Source organism: Natrix helvetica (assembly GCF_964273705.1).
Source record: "Natrix helvetica genome assembly, chromosome: 2".
NCBI lineage: Eukaryota > Metazoa > Chordata > Lepidosauria > Squamata > Natricidae > Natrix > Natrix helvetica.
Genome location: NC_138552.1, coordinates 282978041 through 282995421, shown reverse-complemented (window position 1 = coordinate 282995421; position 17381 = coordinate 282978041). Strand labels below are relative to the sequence as shown.

The 17381-nt window shown below is 44.3% G+C and overlaps 1 protein-coding gene across 1 annotated transcript in view; it reads right to left on the bottom strand.

Annotated features, from left to right (window-relative positions):
- AUTS2 (activator of transcription and developmental regulator AUTS2) overlaps positions 1-17381 on the bottom strand; it is a gene marked incomplete at its 5' end in the record, with an annotated part of 1133928 nt that overhangs the window by 7923 nt on the left and 1108624 nt on the right. The window contains 6 exons of the mRNA XM_081941406.1: positions 2345-2567; positions 6668-6751; positions 10384-10461; positions 12032-12173; positions 13411-13482; positions 16407-16436. Of these exons, the coding sequence (XP_081797532.1) occupies positions 2345-2567; positions 6668-6751; positions 10384-10461; positions 12032-12173; positions 13411-13482; positions 16407-16436 (629 nt within the window). The remainder of the gene's footprint in view (positions 1-2344; positions 2568-6667; positions 6752-10383; positions 10462-12031; positions 12174-13410; positions 13483-16406; positions 16437-17381) is intronic.

Genomic DNA, 17381 nt, shown 5'->3' with positions numbered 1-17381 from the left:
TTTTGGGTAATGTGTTATGGCCCGCCAGTGGCCATTGGAGCTGGAAGTAGATTCGGACAGTGAGGAGGTTGGAGAGGAACATGGGCCAGTCCTGGAGTCTGGGGAAGGCTCAGACGAGTGCTGTGCTTCAGAGGCAGAGTGGGGGCCAGGGCCATCTGACAGTTATCTGCTGCTTTCAGAGTCAGACATCAGTGAGGCAGACAAACAGCTGGAGCCTGTTCCCAGAGTGTGCGTGCACAGACGAAGGGAACAGCTAAGGAACAAGGGTCGACTTGGGAGCAAAACCACAGGTGGACAGTGAATGCCCCTCCCATAGGGAATAAAAGAGGAGCAAAAGGGGAGTGGAGTTTGCAAGAGACAATTAGTTCATTCCTGTATTCTTGGGTGTCTGACAGATATCAGCCTGGCCACTCTCCAAGTCTGATAAAGGTCAGTAATTGTGAACTATCTTGAAAGACTGTGGGCTGGGATTTTTCTGGAGAGGAATTCACTGTCAATTAAATAAAAGGGGTTTATCGGATGAGGAGTTGGCTTCGTGCTACTGGGGAAGCCCAGGTCAGAACATAATGGAAGATTAAGCCTATCACCATGGATGGAATATTCATGGTTTATTAGGAAGGAGCTTTCTGTGTGATTGATTTTCTAATCTAGGTACTTTAGTACTTTGTAAACCAGCTACAATACAAAGTTGTGTTACCATACAAGCCTGTGTTTAACAAGAAATAAAATTCATGTTGTTGATGTAAGTGTTCTTCTAGGCCAGTGAATCACCGCAGTTTGTTAAATGTAAAACGGTTGTTAAGTGAATCTGGTTTCCCCATTTACTCCTTTTCAGAAGGTTGCAAAAGGAGATCACATGAGCCCAGGATGCTGCAGCCGTCATAAATATGAAGCAGTTGTCAAGCATCCAAATGTAAATCACGTGACCATGGGGATGTAGCAAAGGCCTACGTGTGAAAAATGGTCATAAGTCACATATTTCAGTGCCGTTGTAACTTTGAGTGGTCACTAAATGAACTGATGTAAGTCGAGGACTACCTGTATTTAAATGGTTTGAAATGCAATGGACGCTAACTACTATTTTGGGTTCAGTGAGCAGGTTGTTAAAATATTCATGACTGGGAAAGACAAGGGAACAAAGTCAGCCAATGAATAGGCATAGCAGCTAAGTCAGCCAATGGGAACTTAAACAGATCTGAGTCTGTGCAGAGAATTGAAACAGAAACTTATGAAGAAAGCAATCTGCTGCTCTGAGAAGTAAACAAGCAGTCTGTTTGCTGAAATGAAGCCAACCTGCTTGTGTTTGCCTGTAACTCTCCTGCCTTGTGTTTACTTAGAAGAACCACCTGTTGGTAATGTACATTTATTCATCTATTCTTATGTATATAAAGAAGTTAATGAATCCTGCTGCATCAGTTATCTGTGTGGGCTTCTGGATTTGATTTTTCTGCAACAAACTCTGACACATTAAGGTTGCAATCTTAATCTAGTATCAACTCCAAATATTTTGTAGCGACAAAGTTCTGTAAAATGAAATTTGAAGATCTACAAAGGAAAGCATCAGATGGAAAGTCAGATATGAAACATTTACGTGTTTCCCGGGCTGATTTCTAAACAGTAGTTCCCAACCCATTCTTTTAAGCAAAGCATGTCATCATGAAAAAGCTTTTGAGGACCATGATGTAACTCAGACATTACCAACACGTTGGCATCATGTCAATGGAACTTCCCAGAACAATATTTAAGGAAATCAAAATTGAATGCAGATTTTTTTTTTTAAATGGCAAATATTTCCGAATCCCCAGATCTTAAAGGATGTTAGCGTTCCCCTGTAAAATCTTGCAGGAAGTTTCATCAGGAATATCAAAAGCTTGTGAGATTTCAAGCAAGCATGTCAAAACATGCTGGCTAAAATCTTGACAATTTTACAAGATTTTGGCCATAGATAGAAAGGCAGAGACAGAGATAGAGATATTGGTATACATGGATAATTTATAGTGAGGGGTCCTTGGTGCTCTCTGAGTATGGATGTTTTCTTGCAGACGTTTCATTACCCAACTAGGTAACACCATCAGTGCCAGTGACAGGCATTAATGTTACCTAGTTTGGGTAATGAAACGTCTGCAAAAAAACAACCATGCTCAGAGAGCACCAAGGACCCTTCATTTCAATCCTGAGCTACAAATATTTCTCCTTTATTGAAAATTTATAGTGTCATCACTGACCATTGATGGTCCCTGGAACCACAAGTGAAGTATCTTTTAAAGAGGGAATAAAACTTGGCGTGGTTCCGTATCCCGGAGTCTCCCTTGTGATGCTCATACATGTTGTGTTCTTTTCATACCTTTCTTTGTCATCTTTACTAAGGGAAGCGTCTCCTTTATCTACATCTCTGTCTCGTTCATGAGCTGCAGCGGACGCGCTGCGTTCCTGCTCACCTGGCTTCAGCCAGGGCGGTGGAGTCGGAAACGAAGGAGGCGTTCGGTGCAGACGATTCCAAGGCTCGTGAGGGTTGCTATAGCTTTGCATGCCGGGGCAATCCTTGTGGCCAAACATAGCGTTGGGTGCTGAAATGGTGAAGGGGAGGGAGGGAGAAACAGAAAGCAATATGCTCAGTGGACCGTACTTACCAATCAAACCCAACTTTGTTTATTTTAACAGCACTCAAAGAGTTTAAAAGGAATACCTATTATGGGGAGCTGGAAAAGGAAAGGAGATGAATAGACCATCGTTAGAACCTCATTTAAGGGGAAGAGATGCAATCCCTCTGTTGAAAGGCAGGGGGAGCCATTTAGGCGACTCCGCCGCTAAGTTTTTATTTCTTTTTTGAACAGGAAGAGAGCATCCAAATGAAGCTTAAGACAGTATTAAAGGACACAAACCCAATCCCAAACTCATTGGGAAATGAGCCCAGCACAAAGCATGAGCCCAGCATAAAAAAACATTTGGAGCCTGTTTGTTTCTGTGTTTGTTAAAACAATCTACAATGTAATATAAAGGCATATAAAGTATTGAGACCTCTACAAGGAAAACTATCTGAACTATTTTTTAAAAAAAATTACTTGGGAAGGAAAGTTAGATAGAAAAAAACTGTCCTTTCCTTCACTGCAGGATTATCAACAAAATTAAGGCAATTTTTTTTACCAAATCAACAATTTAAGGTAGTGAGTTCTCAAATATTTTGGTTTTCGGGACCCCTTTCCATTCTTAAAAATGATTGAGCAAACTTACAGAGCTTTGCTTTAAGTGGGTTATATCTATTAATATTGATTGCATTGGAAATTAAAAGTGAGAAACCATTAAATATTTATTCGACTTGGGGGACACCCTGAAAGGGTCCCTGGCAGCCTCAGGAGCCCACGCATTGAGCACCACTGGTTTAAGGAAAATATTTAGTCTTCCTTGCATTGTGACAAAAGAAGGCAATCCTTAATAGTTGCGGCATCCAAAACCCACAGAGAAGATGGCAACCCACAGGAGCAGACTAGAACATAGTCAATAAAAGCAGGAGCATCTATAGCAGGGGTGTCCAAACTTGGGAACTTTAAGACTTGTGGACTTCAACTCCCAGAATTCTGGAAGTTGAAGTCCACAAGTCTTAAAGTTCCCAAGTTTGGACACCCCTGATCTATAGGGAAGGGTCAAACGAACTCAAAATGGTCAAAATCAGGACTGCGTGATTGAAGCCCTCTTTATTTTACATGTGTCCCATTGTGGCTTTGATTGTGGGGTCAAGGATTCCATCTTGGCTTTTTTGACTCCCTCCATGCCCCTAAATCTTCATAATGTGCATATAGTAAAGGGAAATGTAAATGTTGCCCCGCACATGTGTGCTAGTCATTTCTAGCTCTAGGGGGCAGTGTTCTGTTTCTAAGCTGAAGAGCCAGCACTGTCCGAAGACCTCTCTTTGGTCATGTGGCCGGCATGACTAAATGCCGAAAGTGCACAGAACGCTGTTACCTTCCCACTAAAGTGGGAATTTTTCTACTTGCATTTTTTAATGTGCTTTCGAACTGCTGGTTTGGCAGAAGCTAGGACAAGTAACAGGAGCTCACTCCGTTACGAGGCACTAGGGATTCGAACCGCTGAACTGCTGACCTTCTGATCGACAAGTTCAGCATCTTAGTCACTGAGCCACCATGTCCCTAATGTACATAATATACTAATGGCCAAATCCATAACTTCCTAAGTCAACAGACATGCCCACATGCAGGTTAATTCCTGTTGTTCATTCAAGCAGGAATGTTGTGTATGCTTAATAATAAGATTCCTTTCTTTTCAATTCACTGATTTTTTTTTAAATTAAAGCCCTTCTTTTTTCCCTTTGTTTCTTCTTTAAAATTTTTGCTAACTGCCTATAAAGGCTTTGGATTTGAAGGCACTTTGAATGAAGGGAAAACACCGGCCATATTTCCTTTTATAAAAGTTGATAATGAAAATCATGCAGTCTCTATTTCTGTAGTATTGTCTTTGTTTGTTCCACTGGGTTATTAACAGGAAGGAATATGGGCAAAACTACTAGAAGGCTTGAAAGCAACAGGTTATGGAGGTAACAGGTTATTATGGAGAAAATCTATGGAGGTATAGCTGAGGAATTCTGGGAATTGAAGTCCATGTATCCTACAGTGGTCAAGATTGAGAAACAGTAATTTATGTGGTCCATAAGCGTCAACAAAGACTGGACAGCATATAATCCATCAATATGGGTAAGATATCTCATAAAACATATGGGGTCATTTAATGCAGGCTTTTGGTCAAGGACAGATGTTATTCTGGGGTTTTCGAGATGATCAGCCTAAAACTGGAGATAAATTATTTAGGGCCTTCCTTTCCAGCAGTCCTTTATAAGGGACTGTGAGTTCAATCGGTGATAGGATACATTCAACCCAATTCAATTGACTTGCCATTGTTACCAGATGCAATCAAATCTTATGAATTTCACTGCTTAATATAAACATTCATAAAAAATATCATTCTTTTCTGTTTTCGGAGCACTCTTTTTGTCTAGTCGTGTCTATATTTTGCAACATGGACAACAGTGGTTTGTGATATTTTTTTTCCAACTCCAAAGAGCAGGTCCTACTTATTGGTTGAATGAAATACTATAGTGGCAAGAACCTTTCAGTTTAGTCTTTAGGAGATTAGCTTTTATGATTTATTGGCAGAGCTACTACTCTTGAAGTAAATGGCTTAATCTGCCCCTGACTTGACTTCCTCTTTTACAAAAGCCATTTAGCATAACATTCTTATTACAATGTCTGAGGAAATATACGAATATATACTCAAGATGCCTTCATAGAAACAGGAGAGTTTTTTGTCTTAGATGACATGATCATTCAGAATTCATCATTGACCTCAACGTTATATGGTGAATTTCTGAGATTTTTAGCAGCGTAGATCAGCATTAAAATGCTATTTAAACTCCCAGTCACATGAAGATACAAAAGAAAAACATACATTTAACAAAGCCCAAAGCAATATATAATAGTAAGTAAATTAATATTTGTTTTATTTTTTGCAAGATTTTTTTAAAATCTCATCTTTGTTTCTGGTCAACTCAAGGTAGCTTGTCGGTCTGCTGTACTGCTTAAAGCACTGGTCTAGAAACCAGGAAACTGTGAGTTCTAGGTTGTCATTAGGTATGAAATCCAGCTGAGTGACTTTGAGCCAGTCAACCTGTCTCAACCCAGGTCGTATCACAAAGATCCTTCCTTCCTTCCTTCCTTCCTTCCTTCCTTCCTTCCTTCCTTCCTTCCTTCCTTCCTTCCTTCCCTCCTTTCGTTCCTTCCTTCCTTTTTCCATTTAACGTAAAGTAGGACAGAGCCTCAACGAAATTTCCAGCTAAGCTCAGAATTGAATATAAGATGGGTATAGTTTTGTGATTCTAAACTATGCTGAATTGCTGGATGACCCTCCCAATGGATTCATAGCAATGTTAACTTTGTTATCCTCTAAGACTGTGATGGCGAACCTATGGCATGCATGCCACAGCTGGCATGCAGAGCCCTCTTGCGGGTATGCGAACGGTCGCCCCAGCTCACCTCCACCACGTGCGCCTCCCGCCAGCCAGCAGATTCTCGGGTCTCTGCTGCACTTGTGCAGGGAGCGGGGCGCATGTGGGAGACGCGTGTGCATGCATGTGGGGCAGGGGTCATGTGCGCATGTATGGGGGTATGGGGGAGCATGGGGAGGTGCGGCATGCCCCCTGTGCCCCGTTTTTGGTCCCAGGAGGCTTCAGGGAGGCTGCTAGGCCCAAAACAGCCCATAGGGGGAGTGCTCCGCAACCCCCCTACCCCGTGCCCCATTTTTGGTCCCAGGAGGCTTTAGGGAGGCTGCTAGGCCCAAAACAGCCCATAGGGGGAGTGCTGCACAACCCCCCTTCCCCGTGCCCCATTTTTGGTCCCAGGAGGCTTCAGGGATGCCTGCTAGGCCCAAAATGGGGTGGGGTGGGGTCGTGCATGCATGTTCAGGGGGGGGAGGGCACACACATTGTATTATGGGAGTGGGCACGCGAGGACAAAATGGTTAGCCATCACTGTTCTAAGAGAAGGGCTCCTTGGCCAATCCTATGTCCCCATTGTCAATCAGACCTACTGTTCTATCACCCTTGCTACTTAAACCAACCCCAAAGCATGATGTAGTTAGAGCCGAAGGAGAATTTACTCACTAACGGCATGGTTGCCAAGTCCCCCGAAGGCATTGCTGCTCATGGCTGCAAGGCTGGTGAACGTCGTGGGCCGATTAAAAGTCTCTGAAACCAAACGGAAAGATGCTAATGGGAGGGGTGTTACCTCCTGGGAGCAAAGCGTGGCTTGCTTGTCGTTGGCCAGGGCAAGCAAAGCATTAAGGGGACACGTCCTTAAAAAGAAAAGAGATGGAAAGCTAAGACAATCTAGAAAAGGTGGATTTACATGCTTTTGAACTTCTAGGTGGGCAGGAGCTGGGGGCAAATGACGGGAGCTCACTCCACCCCGTGGTGCCGTGGGCTCGAACGGCCAGAGTGCCGACCGTTGCTGGCTGACAAATCCAGCATCTTTAAGGCATTGTGCCATGGCACCCTCTTAGGTTTAAGCAATGTTAAGTCACACCAAGATTAAAGTTAAGGTTGGGGAGGGGGGGGGAATTATAAAGGGAAAGTCACTCTGCTCTTTGGATGTGGAAAAGTTCAGTGGAGGATTGAAGTAAACCATCACACTGATTCACTCTTCACCTTGTGTTGCCAAACCCACAAACCCAAACATACAAAGCATCGTATTGACGCGATGGAGGAAGAAAGCCCAGATAAAGAGGCCACATTTGAAATAAAATGAAAAAAAAGGACAGGCTGCACACCACACTAACGTATGGAAGGTCTCGTGTTCTAAAGCAGGGGTCTCCAACCTTGGCAACTTTAAGACTTGTGGACTGCAACTCCCAGAGTTCCTGTTCTGACCCAGGCTTCCTTAGAAAGCCAGAAGCAAAGTCTTGGTCCCTGCAAAATGTCTTTTGTTTACACGACTGTGAATTCCTTCCATTCACAGTCAGCAAGGCTTAGTAAACAGTCTTTCAGAGGAATGTTTATCAACATGCACCTTATCTCAATTGGAGCACTGCCAGATATCTAGTTTCCAAACGCAGGGCAAGGCAAACTTGGCACAGAGTCTCTTATAATCACCAACAGAACTTTCCACTCTTGAACTGACCAAATGAACAAACGTCAGTATTGTGCCACCCTTATAGCGTCCGCAGAGAACCGCCCTGCCGCCCTGTTTCGGGTGACCCGCTCCCTTTTGTCACAGGGGCAGCGGGACCCCCCATTGCTGGGCCGGGCAGAGGAATTTGGAGAGTTCCTGCAGGATAAAATCGATCGGATCCGAAGGGGATGGACCCACCTCAGTGCTCCAGTGGGGACGTCCGAGGCTAGTCTTGAGAGACCATGCTGGGAGGAGTTTGACCCTGTTGTCACCGAAGATTTGGACAGGTTCCGCGGGCGACTGCGAGCCACATGTTTATTGGACCCGTGTCCCTCCTGGTTGGTACTGGCCTCCTGGGAGGGCTCACGAGGCTGGCTACTGGGGCTGGTGAACGCTTCGCTGAGTGAGGGCCTTTTACCAACCGCCTTGAAAGAGGCGGTGGTGAGGCCCCTGCTCAAGAAGCCTTCTCTGGACCCAACGGAGCTAGCAAATTACCGTCCTGTCTCCAACCTTCCTTTCTTAGCGAAGGTTGTTGAGAGTGTGGTGGCTCAGCAGTTTCCGCGCCACCTGGAGGAAGCTGATTATCTAGACCCGCGCCAGTCCGGCTTCCGACCCGGTCACAGCACGGAGACAGCCTTGGTCGCGTTGGTGGATGATCTTTGGAGGGCAAAGGATGGGGGTTGTTCCTCCATCCTTGTCCTATTAGACCTCTCGGCGGCCTTCGATACCATCGACCATGGTATCCTATTGCGCCGTCTGGAGGGGTTGGGGGTCGGGGGCACCGTATTACGATGGTTCCGCTCCTACCTCTCTGGCCGGACGCAATGTGTGTTGGCAGGAGAGGAGAGGTCGACCGCGAGGCCCCTTATCTGTGGGGTCCCACAGGGGTCGCTCCTCTCGCCTCTCCTGTTCAACATATATATGAAGCCGCTGGGCGAGATCATCCGTGGTTTTGGGGTGGGATACCATCTGTACGCTGATGACACTCAGCTGTACATTTCCACCCCAAACCACCCCAACGAGGCTGTTGAAGTGATGTCCCGGTGTCTGGAAGCCGTACGGGTCTGGATGGATGACAACAGGCTCAGGCTCAACCCCTCCAAGACAGAGTGGCTGTGGCTTCCGGCTTCCCGGTTCAACCAGCATATGCCATCGCTGGCCATCGGGGACGATCAATTAGCCCCGGTGGAAGGGGTGCGCAATTTGGGCGTCCTCCTTGATGCCCGGCTGTCTATGGAAGATCACGTGGCAGCCGTGGCGAGGGGGGCGTTCCACCAGGTTCGCCTGGTGCGCCAATTGCGGCCCCTTTTGGACCGGGAGGCCTTGCGCACAGTCACTCACGCGCTGGTGACGTCTCGCCTGGACTACTGTAACGCTCTCTACATGGGGCTCCCCTTGAGGTGCACCCGGAGACTGCAGTTGGTCCAGAATGCAGCCGCGCGGGTAATTATGGGGAGATCGAGGTTCTCCCATATAACACCCATCCTGCGCGAGCTGCACTGGCTTCCTGTGGCCTACCGGGTGCGCTTCAAGGTGCTGGTTACCACCTTCAAAGCGCTCCATGGCACAGGGCCTAGTTACCTGCGGGATCGCGTCCTGCCCCATACATCCCTGCGACCCGTCCGCTCACACAGAGAGGGACTACTCCGGGTGCCGTCCTCCAGAGAGTGCCAGAGGGCGACGCCCAGGAGTAGGGCCTTCTCTGTAGTGGGCCCCACCCTTTGGAATGACCTCCCCCCAGACATCAGGACAACAACCGACCTTCGCTCCTTCCATATGAAGCTGAAAACCTACCTGTTTCGACTAGCTGACCTGGCATAATACTACAATCTCTCCAGCCCAGGGCATTTTTAATTGGTAATTTTAGTTTTTAAGGGTTAATTTCACTGGGGTTTTAACTTTTTTAGGTATTGTAACTTATTTATTTATTGTTACCTCCTCTGTACGCTATATAATACTTTTGTACGTCGCCCCGAGTCCCTGTGGGGAGAGGGGGCGACTAATAAGTTCAAGTAATAAATAAATAAATAATAATAAATGGTTTCCTGCAAAAGCCCACTTCCCTTCATTCCTCTTTTGTTTCCTAGGGGAGGGGCAAATCACCTCCAAGGTGTGGCTCTACTCCTAAATCGCCCCTGCTTTCTTAGTTGTTCTTGTCTGGCAGCTTTGCTCACGCGCACACTGGGAACAGGCTCCAGCTGTTCTTCTGCCTCACTGCTGTCTAACTCCCTCTCTGCCTCTGACGCAGAGCCCTTTGTCTGAGCTTTCCTCCGCCCCCAGGACTGGCCCATGTTCAACCCCAACCTCCTCACTGTCCTGACTCTGCTGCCGGTTCTGCTGGCCACCGGTAGGCCACAATAATTCCTCAGCCAGCTGGCTGAGGAATTTTGAGAGTTGAAGTCTACAAATCTTAAACCTGTCAAGGTTGGAGACCCCTGTTCTAAAGTATAAATGCTCTTCTCCCAACTGATGCGGATTAAAAATCATTTGCAACCTCAACTCTGTGGATAATCTCTGACATTTGCATCCCACCTTTTCTCCGCGAAAGAACTCAAGATGAAAAATAAATAGGATCGGAAACTGTTTCCCAAGTGGACGCTGACTGAGACTCAGCAATCTGCTCGACATCATGGACCTTTGGACGATATCCTGAAGTCCAGAACAGATGCGAGAAGGTTCTGACCGCTTCACTTTGAGAATTTCCACTTACCTAAATGGGCCGCGGGGTTGAGAAAGTTGCTGTGGTGCGGGGGAGGGCCAAACGTCGGACCGGCTGGATGGGCGGCACCTAGCAAAACAAATTCAAAAGCAAGCAAACCAAAACATTTGAGTACAGCACTTGTAGAGTGACCACCGTATCCGAGTTTGGATTCAGGTTTAGCAGAGAGGCTGGGATGCTGGATTCCTACACATTGAATTCAATGGCCTAAACAGCCCCGTCCAATATTTCGATTCTAATGTATCTGATTATCTCAAATGAGCATATGGACAGCACAGGTGGTCCTCATCTTACCACCATTTGCTTATTGACTGTTCCAAGTTACAACGGCACTAGAAAAAGTGACTTATGACTGTTTTTCCCACTTATGTCCATTGCAACAGCCCCATGGTCACATGATCAACATTCGGATGATTGGCAACTGGTTCATATGTATAATGGTTGCAGTGCTTGGGGTCACGTGATCACCTTGTGCAACCTTCTGACCAGCAAAATTAATGAGGAAGTCAGATTAACTTAACAACGTGCTACTAACTTAACCACTGCAGTGATTCGCTTAACCACTGTGGGAAGAAAGATTGTAAAATGGGGCAAAAGTCATTTAACGACTGTCTAAAGACAAGACTTTTGGGCTCAATTGTGGTTGTTAAGTTGAGGACTACCTATACACGCATATTCCATCCAAACTACCCCCACAAAATTCTGATCAAAAGAAGAATGCATTTAAAATAACAGCAAACCGGGTGAACTGCCAGGGTCTTACTGTCAGGGTTCCAAGTAACACTCCAATGTTGGGTGAGTATGGGTGATATATAGTCAAAATAACATTCCTTTCTTGGAGAGTCAAACGTTCAGATTCGGGTTAATGCCAGGGTTCCAAGTAACACCCCCCAACGAAAGAAGACTCCAAGGCTTGAGTTTCCTCAAAGTTCCATTTTATTAGAGACGTCATATTGGCACATCTAGGAAAACCCGAATCTGAAAGCTTCCAGGTTTTCTCCACCCAAATGAAAGTCCAAGCACCTGCCCAGCAACCACATGGTCCAATCAGGCACCATCCAAAACTGGAGATGTCTCCTACTCACCTCATCACAGCTGCAGGGCAAGATGGCCTTCACTCTCTGAGAAAGGAACGTTATTTTGACTATTTATCACCCACACCAGAGGTGGTTTCCTATCAGTTCGGACCGGTTCGGGCGAGTAGATAGTAACTCGGCCTGCCATGCCCCAGAACTGGTTCTCTCCCTGGTGCCATATGCGCCACCATCTTGTTTTTTGCTTCTGCGCATGCCCAGAAGCATTTTTTAGTACTGCGCATATGAACATGTGGCACACCCCTGAGCGAATCGGCAGTAGCAGCAGCTGGAACCCACCCACCCTTGACCCACACTCTGTGTAATCCCCCCTCCCATTTCCTCACAGCAGAACATGTGGCAGGCCTGAAGGCCCAATGAAAAGAGGGCTTCCAAAGTCTGACACTTATATTTAAATTCACAAAGTTATTTGTTTATTTGATGATACTTATCAATGGTAAAACACGATCGCATATTGCTGAAGTCTATATCGTACGACCCACCCTTCCATTTCTTCCTCTTCTATTCCCAAACAGAGATTACAGATGGGCGGTTTACAAACTCACTGGTTGCCGAGAAAAGAGTCGCCGGTCGGGCTAAGTCATGAGGATGATGGATGGCCCCGAAAAGACTAGGACCTGGAGGTCTGCTCAGAAATTCAGGTTTCAAACCAAAATCCAATTTATGGGGATCTGATTGCATCTGTTTCTGAAATAGGGTAAAAAAAAAGAAAACATGAAGTTTTTTTTTCCCAAAAGGAAAAAAAAAAGGAACATACCATTAGTATTTTGGAAATCAAGGCGAGGTCAGGTTCCTTTTTATTTATTTATTATTTATTATTTTATTAAATTTATTTTAATAAAATAAATAGGTTCCTTTTATAAGGCATGTCTTATAGATGCTAATATTTGTAATCCATGCTTATGAACTGGAAGGCAAGAAGTTAATATTCTGGACAATGGACATATAGCAGGGGTATCAAACTCAAGGCCCACAGGCTGGATCCTGCCCCGGGGGTGCTTAGATCTGGCCCATGGGGCCGCCCTGGAAACAATGAAGGACCAGCCTGCAGTGCCTCTGCCAGCGAAAAGGAAGCTTGGGGACCTCCTGTCAACCCTGAAGTTTTCACTGGCAGAGGGCTGCAGGAGGCTGTCTCGGCTGAAAAATCGAGCCCGAGTGGGCTCCCCAAGCTCCGTGTTTGCTGGCAGAGGGCGGCAGGAGGGTGTCCCAGCTGAAAACGGAGCCTCAATGAGTGATGTTGAGCTGGCCACACCCATCCTGGCTATGCCCCCCAAGGTGAAACACAACCCTGATGCGGCCCTCAATGAAATTGAGTTTGACACCCCTGGCATATAGTATAGAATTGAGCACTGAGTAACCTGTGGCCACTGAGATGATGCTGAACGTGTAAGAAAAAAGCAGGAGAGGGAGCAGAATTAAGTCTGTCATCAGTTTAGAGTCCTTGCATTCCTGCAAGTGCTTCTAGTTCAATTCCTCCGGAATTCTGTTGACTCTTATCTGGTGCTAATTTACTGCTGAATTTTAGTTGACCAGATTCTTATGTATAGGCCTGAATAAATCTTCCATGTAAATCCTTATGAATGGTCCTGATTCTTTGCACTTGACAGAACTATAGTTTCAATGTCAATGTCAATGTCAACTGAAGGACCACGGGTTCTCTTCCTGACACATATAAGTGGAAGAAATACCTTAAACAGGCCGGCTGGTCTAGTATTACCTCATCTGAATGTCAGTGGCTTTCCAAAGCATTAGGAACAGAGGAGCTTCTATTGACTGGATCTCTTGGAGGTTTCTTGAGAACTTTTAGGGGTTAAACCCAAAAGCTTTTCCATGCAAAACTCTTGGTCTGCCATTGAGTTATAGACCCCATAAACAGTCTGAGAGAAATCAATCAATCAATCATTCTTTGCCCAAAAGAGCTCACCTTGACTTTCTGTTGATGGTGGTATATCTGCCAAGCAATATGAACATGCATAGCACACCATTTGCCTGGTTTCTACAAAAGAAACAAGCATTAAAAAGTATTGAAAATAATACCCCTTGGTTATAGGAATAATGAAATTTAATTGTGAACCTGTTGTTGCTTTATAATTGCCATCTATGGGCCTTTTTCAACACAAAAGACAATGCAGTGTTCTATAAGGAGTCTCCTATCCAGACACTAATGAGAGCAATTGCTTTTTAATTTCACAAAAGTTGTAGCATTCCTCTAGAGCAGGGATGTCCAAACTTGGGAACTTTAAGACTTGTGGACTTCAATTCCCAGAATTCCCCAGCCGGCTGGCTGGGGAATTCTGGGAGTTGAAGTCCACAAATCTTAAAGTTCCCAAGTTTGGACACCCCTGCTCTAGAGAGGAATATCAAGTCAAAAAGAAAAAAAAAATAGCAATTAAAGTATTGAAGTGGGCAAGATATGATGGATAGAAGTTTTTAGTGTTGTTTTTATTTGCTTCTCTTTTCCTCTCTCTTTCCTTTTTTTTTTTTTTTTTTGTAGGTTGGTGACATGATTAGAAGTTAGGTAGGATAGAAAGAAAATGTTTTTAACAAAGGATGACATGATTAAAAGTTAGAGAGAGAGAAATAAGAGAAAAGGAGAATGTTAATGTATACACTTTTATATAATAAAATAAGAGCAATAATAAGAGAAAATGTGGAATAATCGAATAATGACAGATGGCAACTTTATATAAATATATATTACTATTAGAAATATATAAGTTGGTTGAAAATAATAATTATGACTAATGCTATTAGTTTTATTTGCAAAAAATAAAAAAAACTTTTTTAAAGTTGTACCATTATGTAACATTTAAACAAAAGATTCAAAACCGAAGGCCCTGGAACGGTATGGGTCTCCAGAAAACTTCACTCCCTCCCAAGAAAGACTCAGATCCTTCCAAAAATGGTGACCAAATTTCATTTTTCAATATGATGGAAAAGAGAAACCCTTAGTTCCATATCGGAGTTTGATTTTATGAACCGTCACTGCATTTAAAAATCAATAAAACTGAAATCGCGTCTGGGTTTTGTCCTTCTGTTTTTATTTTTAGACTGTCAGCCTCCACAATTTTTAGTTGAGAAAAGTTGTGCTTTAAACCACCTTTTATGTAAGTTACATAGCGCGTTTTACTGACGAAGGCAAATTCACACACTGTCACAGGATCAGCTTGCAAAATGGAGAGCAAGGACAACCTGTTTTGTCTTGGGATGTGGGGTGAACTGGTTGATAAGGCATTAAAGATATAAGCATGGACATCAGTCACGGCCCATAACCAAACATTTAACCCACTAACACAGGCCTTCAACTGCTTTCTTTCCACCTTCGCTCTTATTCCAATTGCTGTGGACGTGATTTTACAGTGGACATTTTGGATACGACAGTTGAGGTCCTGAGAATCTTTACAATCACAAAACATCTCCTGCCACACGGGCAGAAGCAGATGCGCAGATTTACCAGACATCTGGAAAGGCCTTGTGACCAAACAGAGTGCCTTCACATTGGCTACATTAAGTTAGCTATATTAAGACATCTGGTAGGAGTTGACCTTTAATGACAAAGTCAATGTGATAAAGGAAAAACATGCGGCGACATGAGGAAGAAAAAATAATCATGTCCGTCTGCTGTGGCTTGCAAAGTAAACCTCTGATGATGCTGGGTAGTCTATAAGCCACAACTTGTCCATGTAGATTTATTTCAATAAAGAGTTGTGGAGACACAATCACTCATTTCACTGAAACAAAAATATCACCAGTGCCTATATGAAACAATTTAGCAATAGCACTTAGACTTATATACCGCAACCCTCTCTAAGAGGTTTATACAGTCAGCGTATTGCCCCCAACAATCTGGGTCCTTATTTTACCCACCTCGGAAGGATGGCAGGCTGAGTCAACCTTGAGCCTGGTGAGATTCGAACTGCCAAATTGCAGGCAGCCGGCAGTCAACAGAAATAGACTGCAGTACTGCACTCTAACCAGTGCGCCACCAAGAGGCTCTTGAATTTGGGTGGCTTCAAAGTGCTTTGGGTCACTACTGTGGCCAGAATGGTCCCAGTTTGAGCATCCTTGAGGACTACCCACATCATGTCCCCAAGCCATCCAACCTGGAATCCCCTCAGCAAGTTCCAAAAGTTGTTCAGATGCTGACACATACACAATCCATCCCTACAACGATGGCCAAAACTCCTGAAGAACATCAGAGGTACCACTGATTGCAGTGAACAGTTGGGAAGAGGCGAGCAATGACTCCTCTGAAGTGTTTGCTTGGCAGAACTTATGGCAGCCACCAAGGAGGAGGTGCATGGCTGGAAAGATATAGACATGTTGTGGGAATGTCTGCAGGGCTGATTAAAGCCAAGTGGTCTGGACAACTCTCTGGCATGTGTTCCGTGGCTTCCAAGCTGGCCACGTTGAGTACATATTGTGGGCAATTCCTTAGCACTTGCTATGTTATACCCAGTCTGGAAAATCTTTGGCAAAAGCCAAGATGCTCTTGGGTGGCTACTACTGATGTACTGTGGAGGAAATCTGGCATCTGATGAAACTAGAAGAGGCAAAGAATATGTGGGTTTGGCATCTCTGGAGGTTTTTAAGAGACTGGATAACCACCTCTCAAAAAAAATATTGGGTTTTGGGTTTTTTTTTTTCCACATTGTTGAAGACTGGATCAGATTATTTTTGTGGTCCATTCCTCTTCCCAAATTTTATGATTTCATGACAAACCACATGATTAGTAATTTTTATATAGCATAAAAGGTGACCCACTTTTTAAAGGGGGAATAATAATAAATGATGCCTTGTGATGAGTGCCTTTGGCAGGCAACATTCAAAGAGGAATGCAGCTGGGGAAAATTCTGAGAAAAGCAGAAGTGGCATAGCAAAGCAAGACAGGAAAAAAGAGGGGGTGAGTTGTCATCTTACCCTCAGCATAGGCCTGAATGGATCTGTCAACTGAAGAGAGAAAAAGAGAGAATTAAAATCTGTCACTCAGACCTCCATTCAGGTAACTAGCAGATCAGCATTCTTAAGAATCTGAAAATGGAAAACATTAGCCTATTCTAAATTGTACAAGTAAGCACTTCCTGTAACTTTAATAGAGAGAGAAGAAAACAAAACAATTGCTTGGTCAGCTTTAGATCTATTGGCAACTGTTTTTCTAGCAATGTATCTGAATTGTTGGCTTCCCAGATAGTCTTCATAAGGTCTGCTGGAGGATGAAAACTGGTTTAACCCATCTTGCCTTCCCATGTTTTTGTCTGTGTGTCCAAGGGAGACAATGCTTATATTTATAAACCACCCTGGAAGCTTTTTGGCTAAAGAATGATGAAGGGACAATGTTTTATATGAATTAGCAAATAAATAATTCCCAATCCACATTCTGTTATTTATCTTGGATTGACCACCAAGCAGCAGAACATGGCTGGTTTCATCCTATGTAGCCTTATGGATGGTTGGATGTCAACATCCAAAATTCCCCAGCCAGCATGGAGAACTCCATATGTCTTACAGTTGCCAAGATTGAAAGAAACGCTGCTATATTGGGATTCTTTGAATTCCGTCTCAACAGAATAGAATAACAGAGATGGAAGGGACCTTGGAGGTCTTCTAGTCCAACCCTCTGCTCAGGTAGGAGACTCTATATCATTTCATGTAAATGGTTGACCAAACTCTTATTGAAAACTTCCAGTGTTGGATCACTCACAACTTCTTGAAGCAAGTTGTTCCACTGATTAATTGTTCTAAGTGTCCGGAAATTTCTCTTTAGTTCTAACTTGCTTTTCTCCATGATTAGTTTTCATCCATGGCTTCTTGTCTTACCTCCAGGTGCTTTGGAGAATAAGTTGTGGTATGCCCTTAGTTATTGGAACACTGCTATCATGTCACACACCCCCCCCT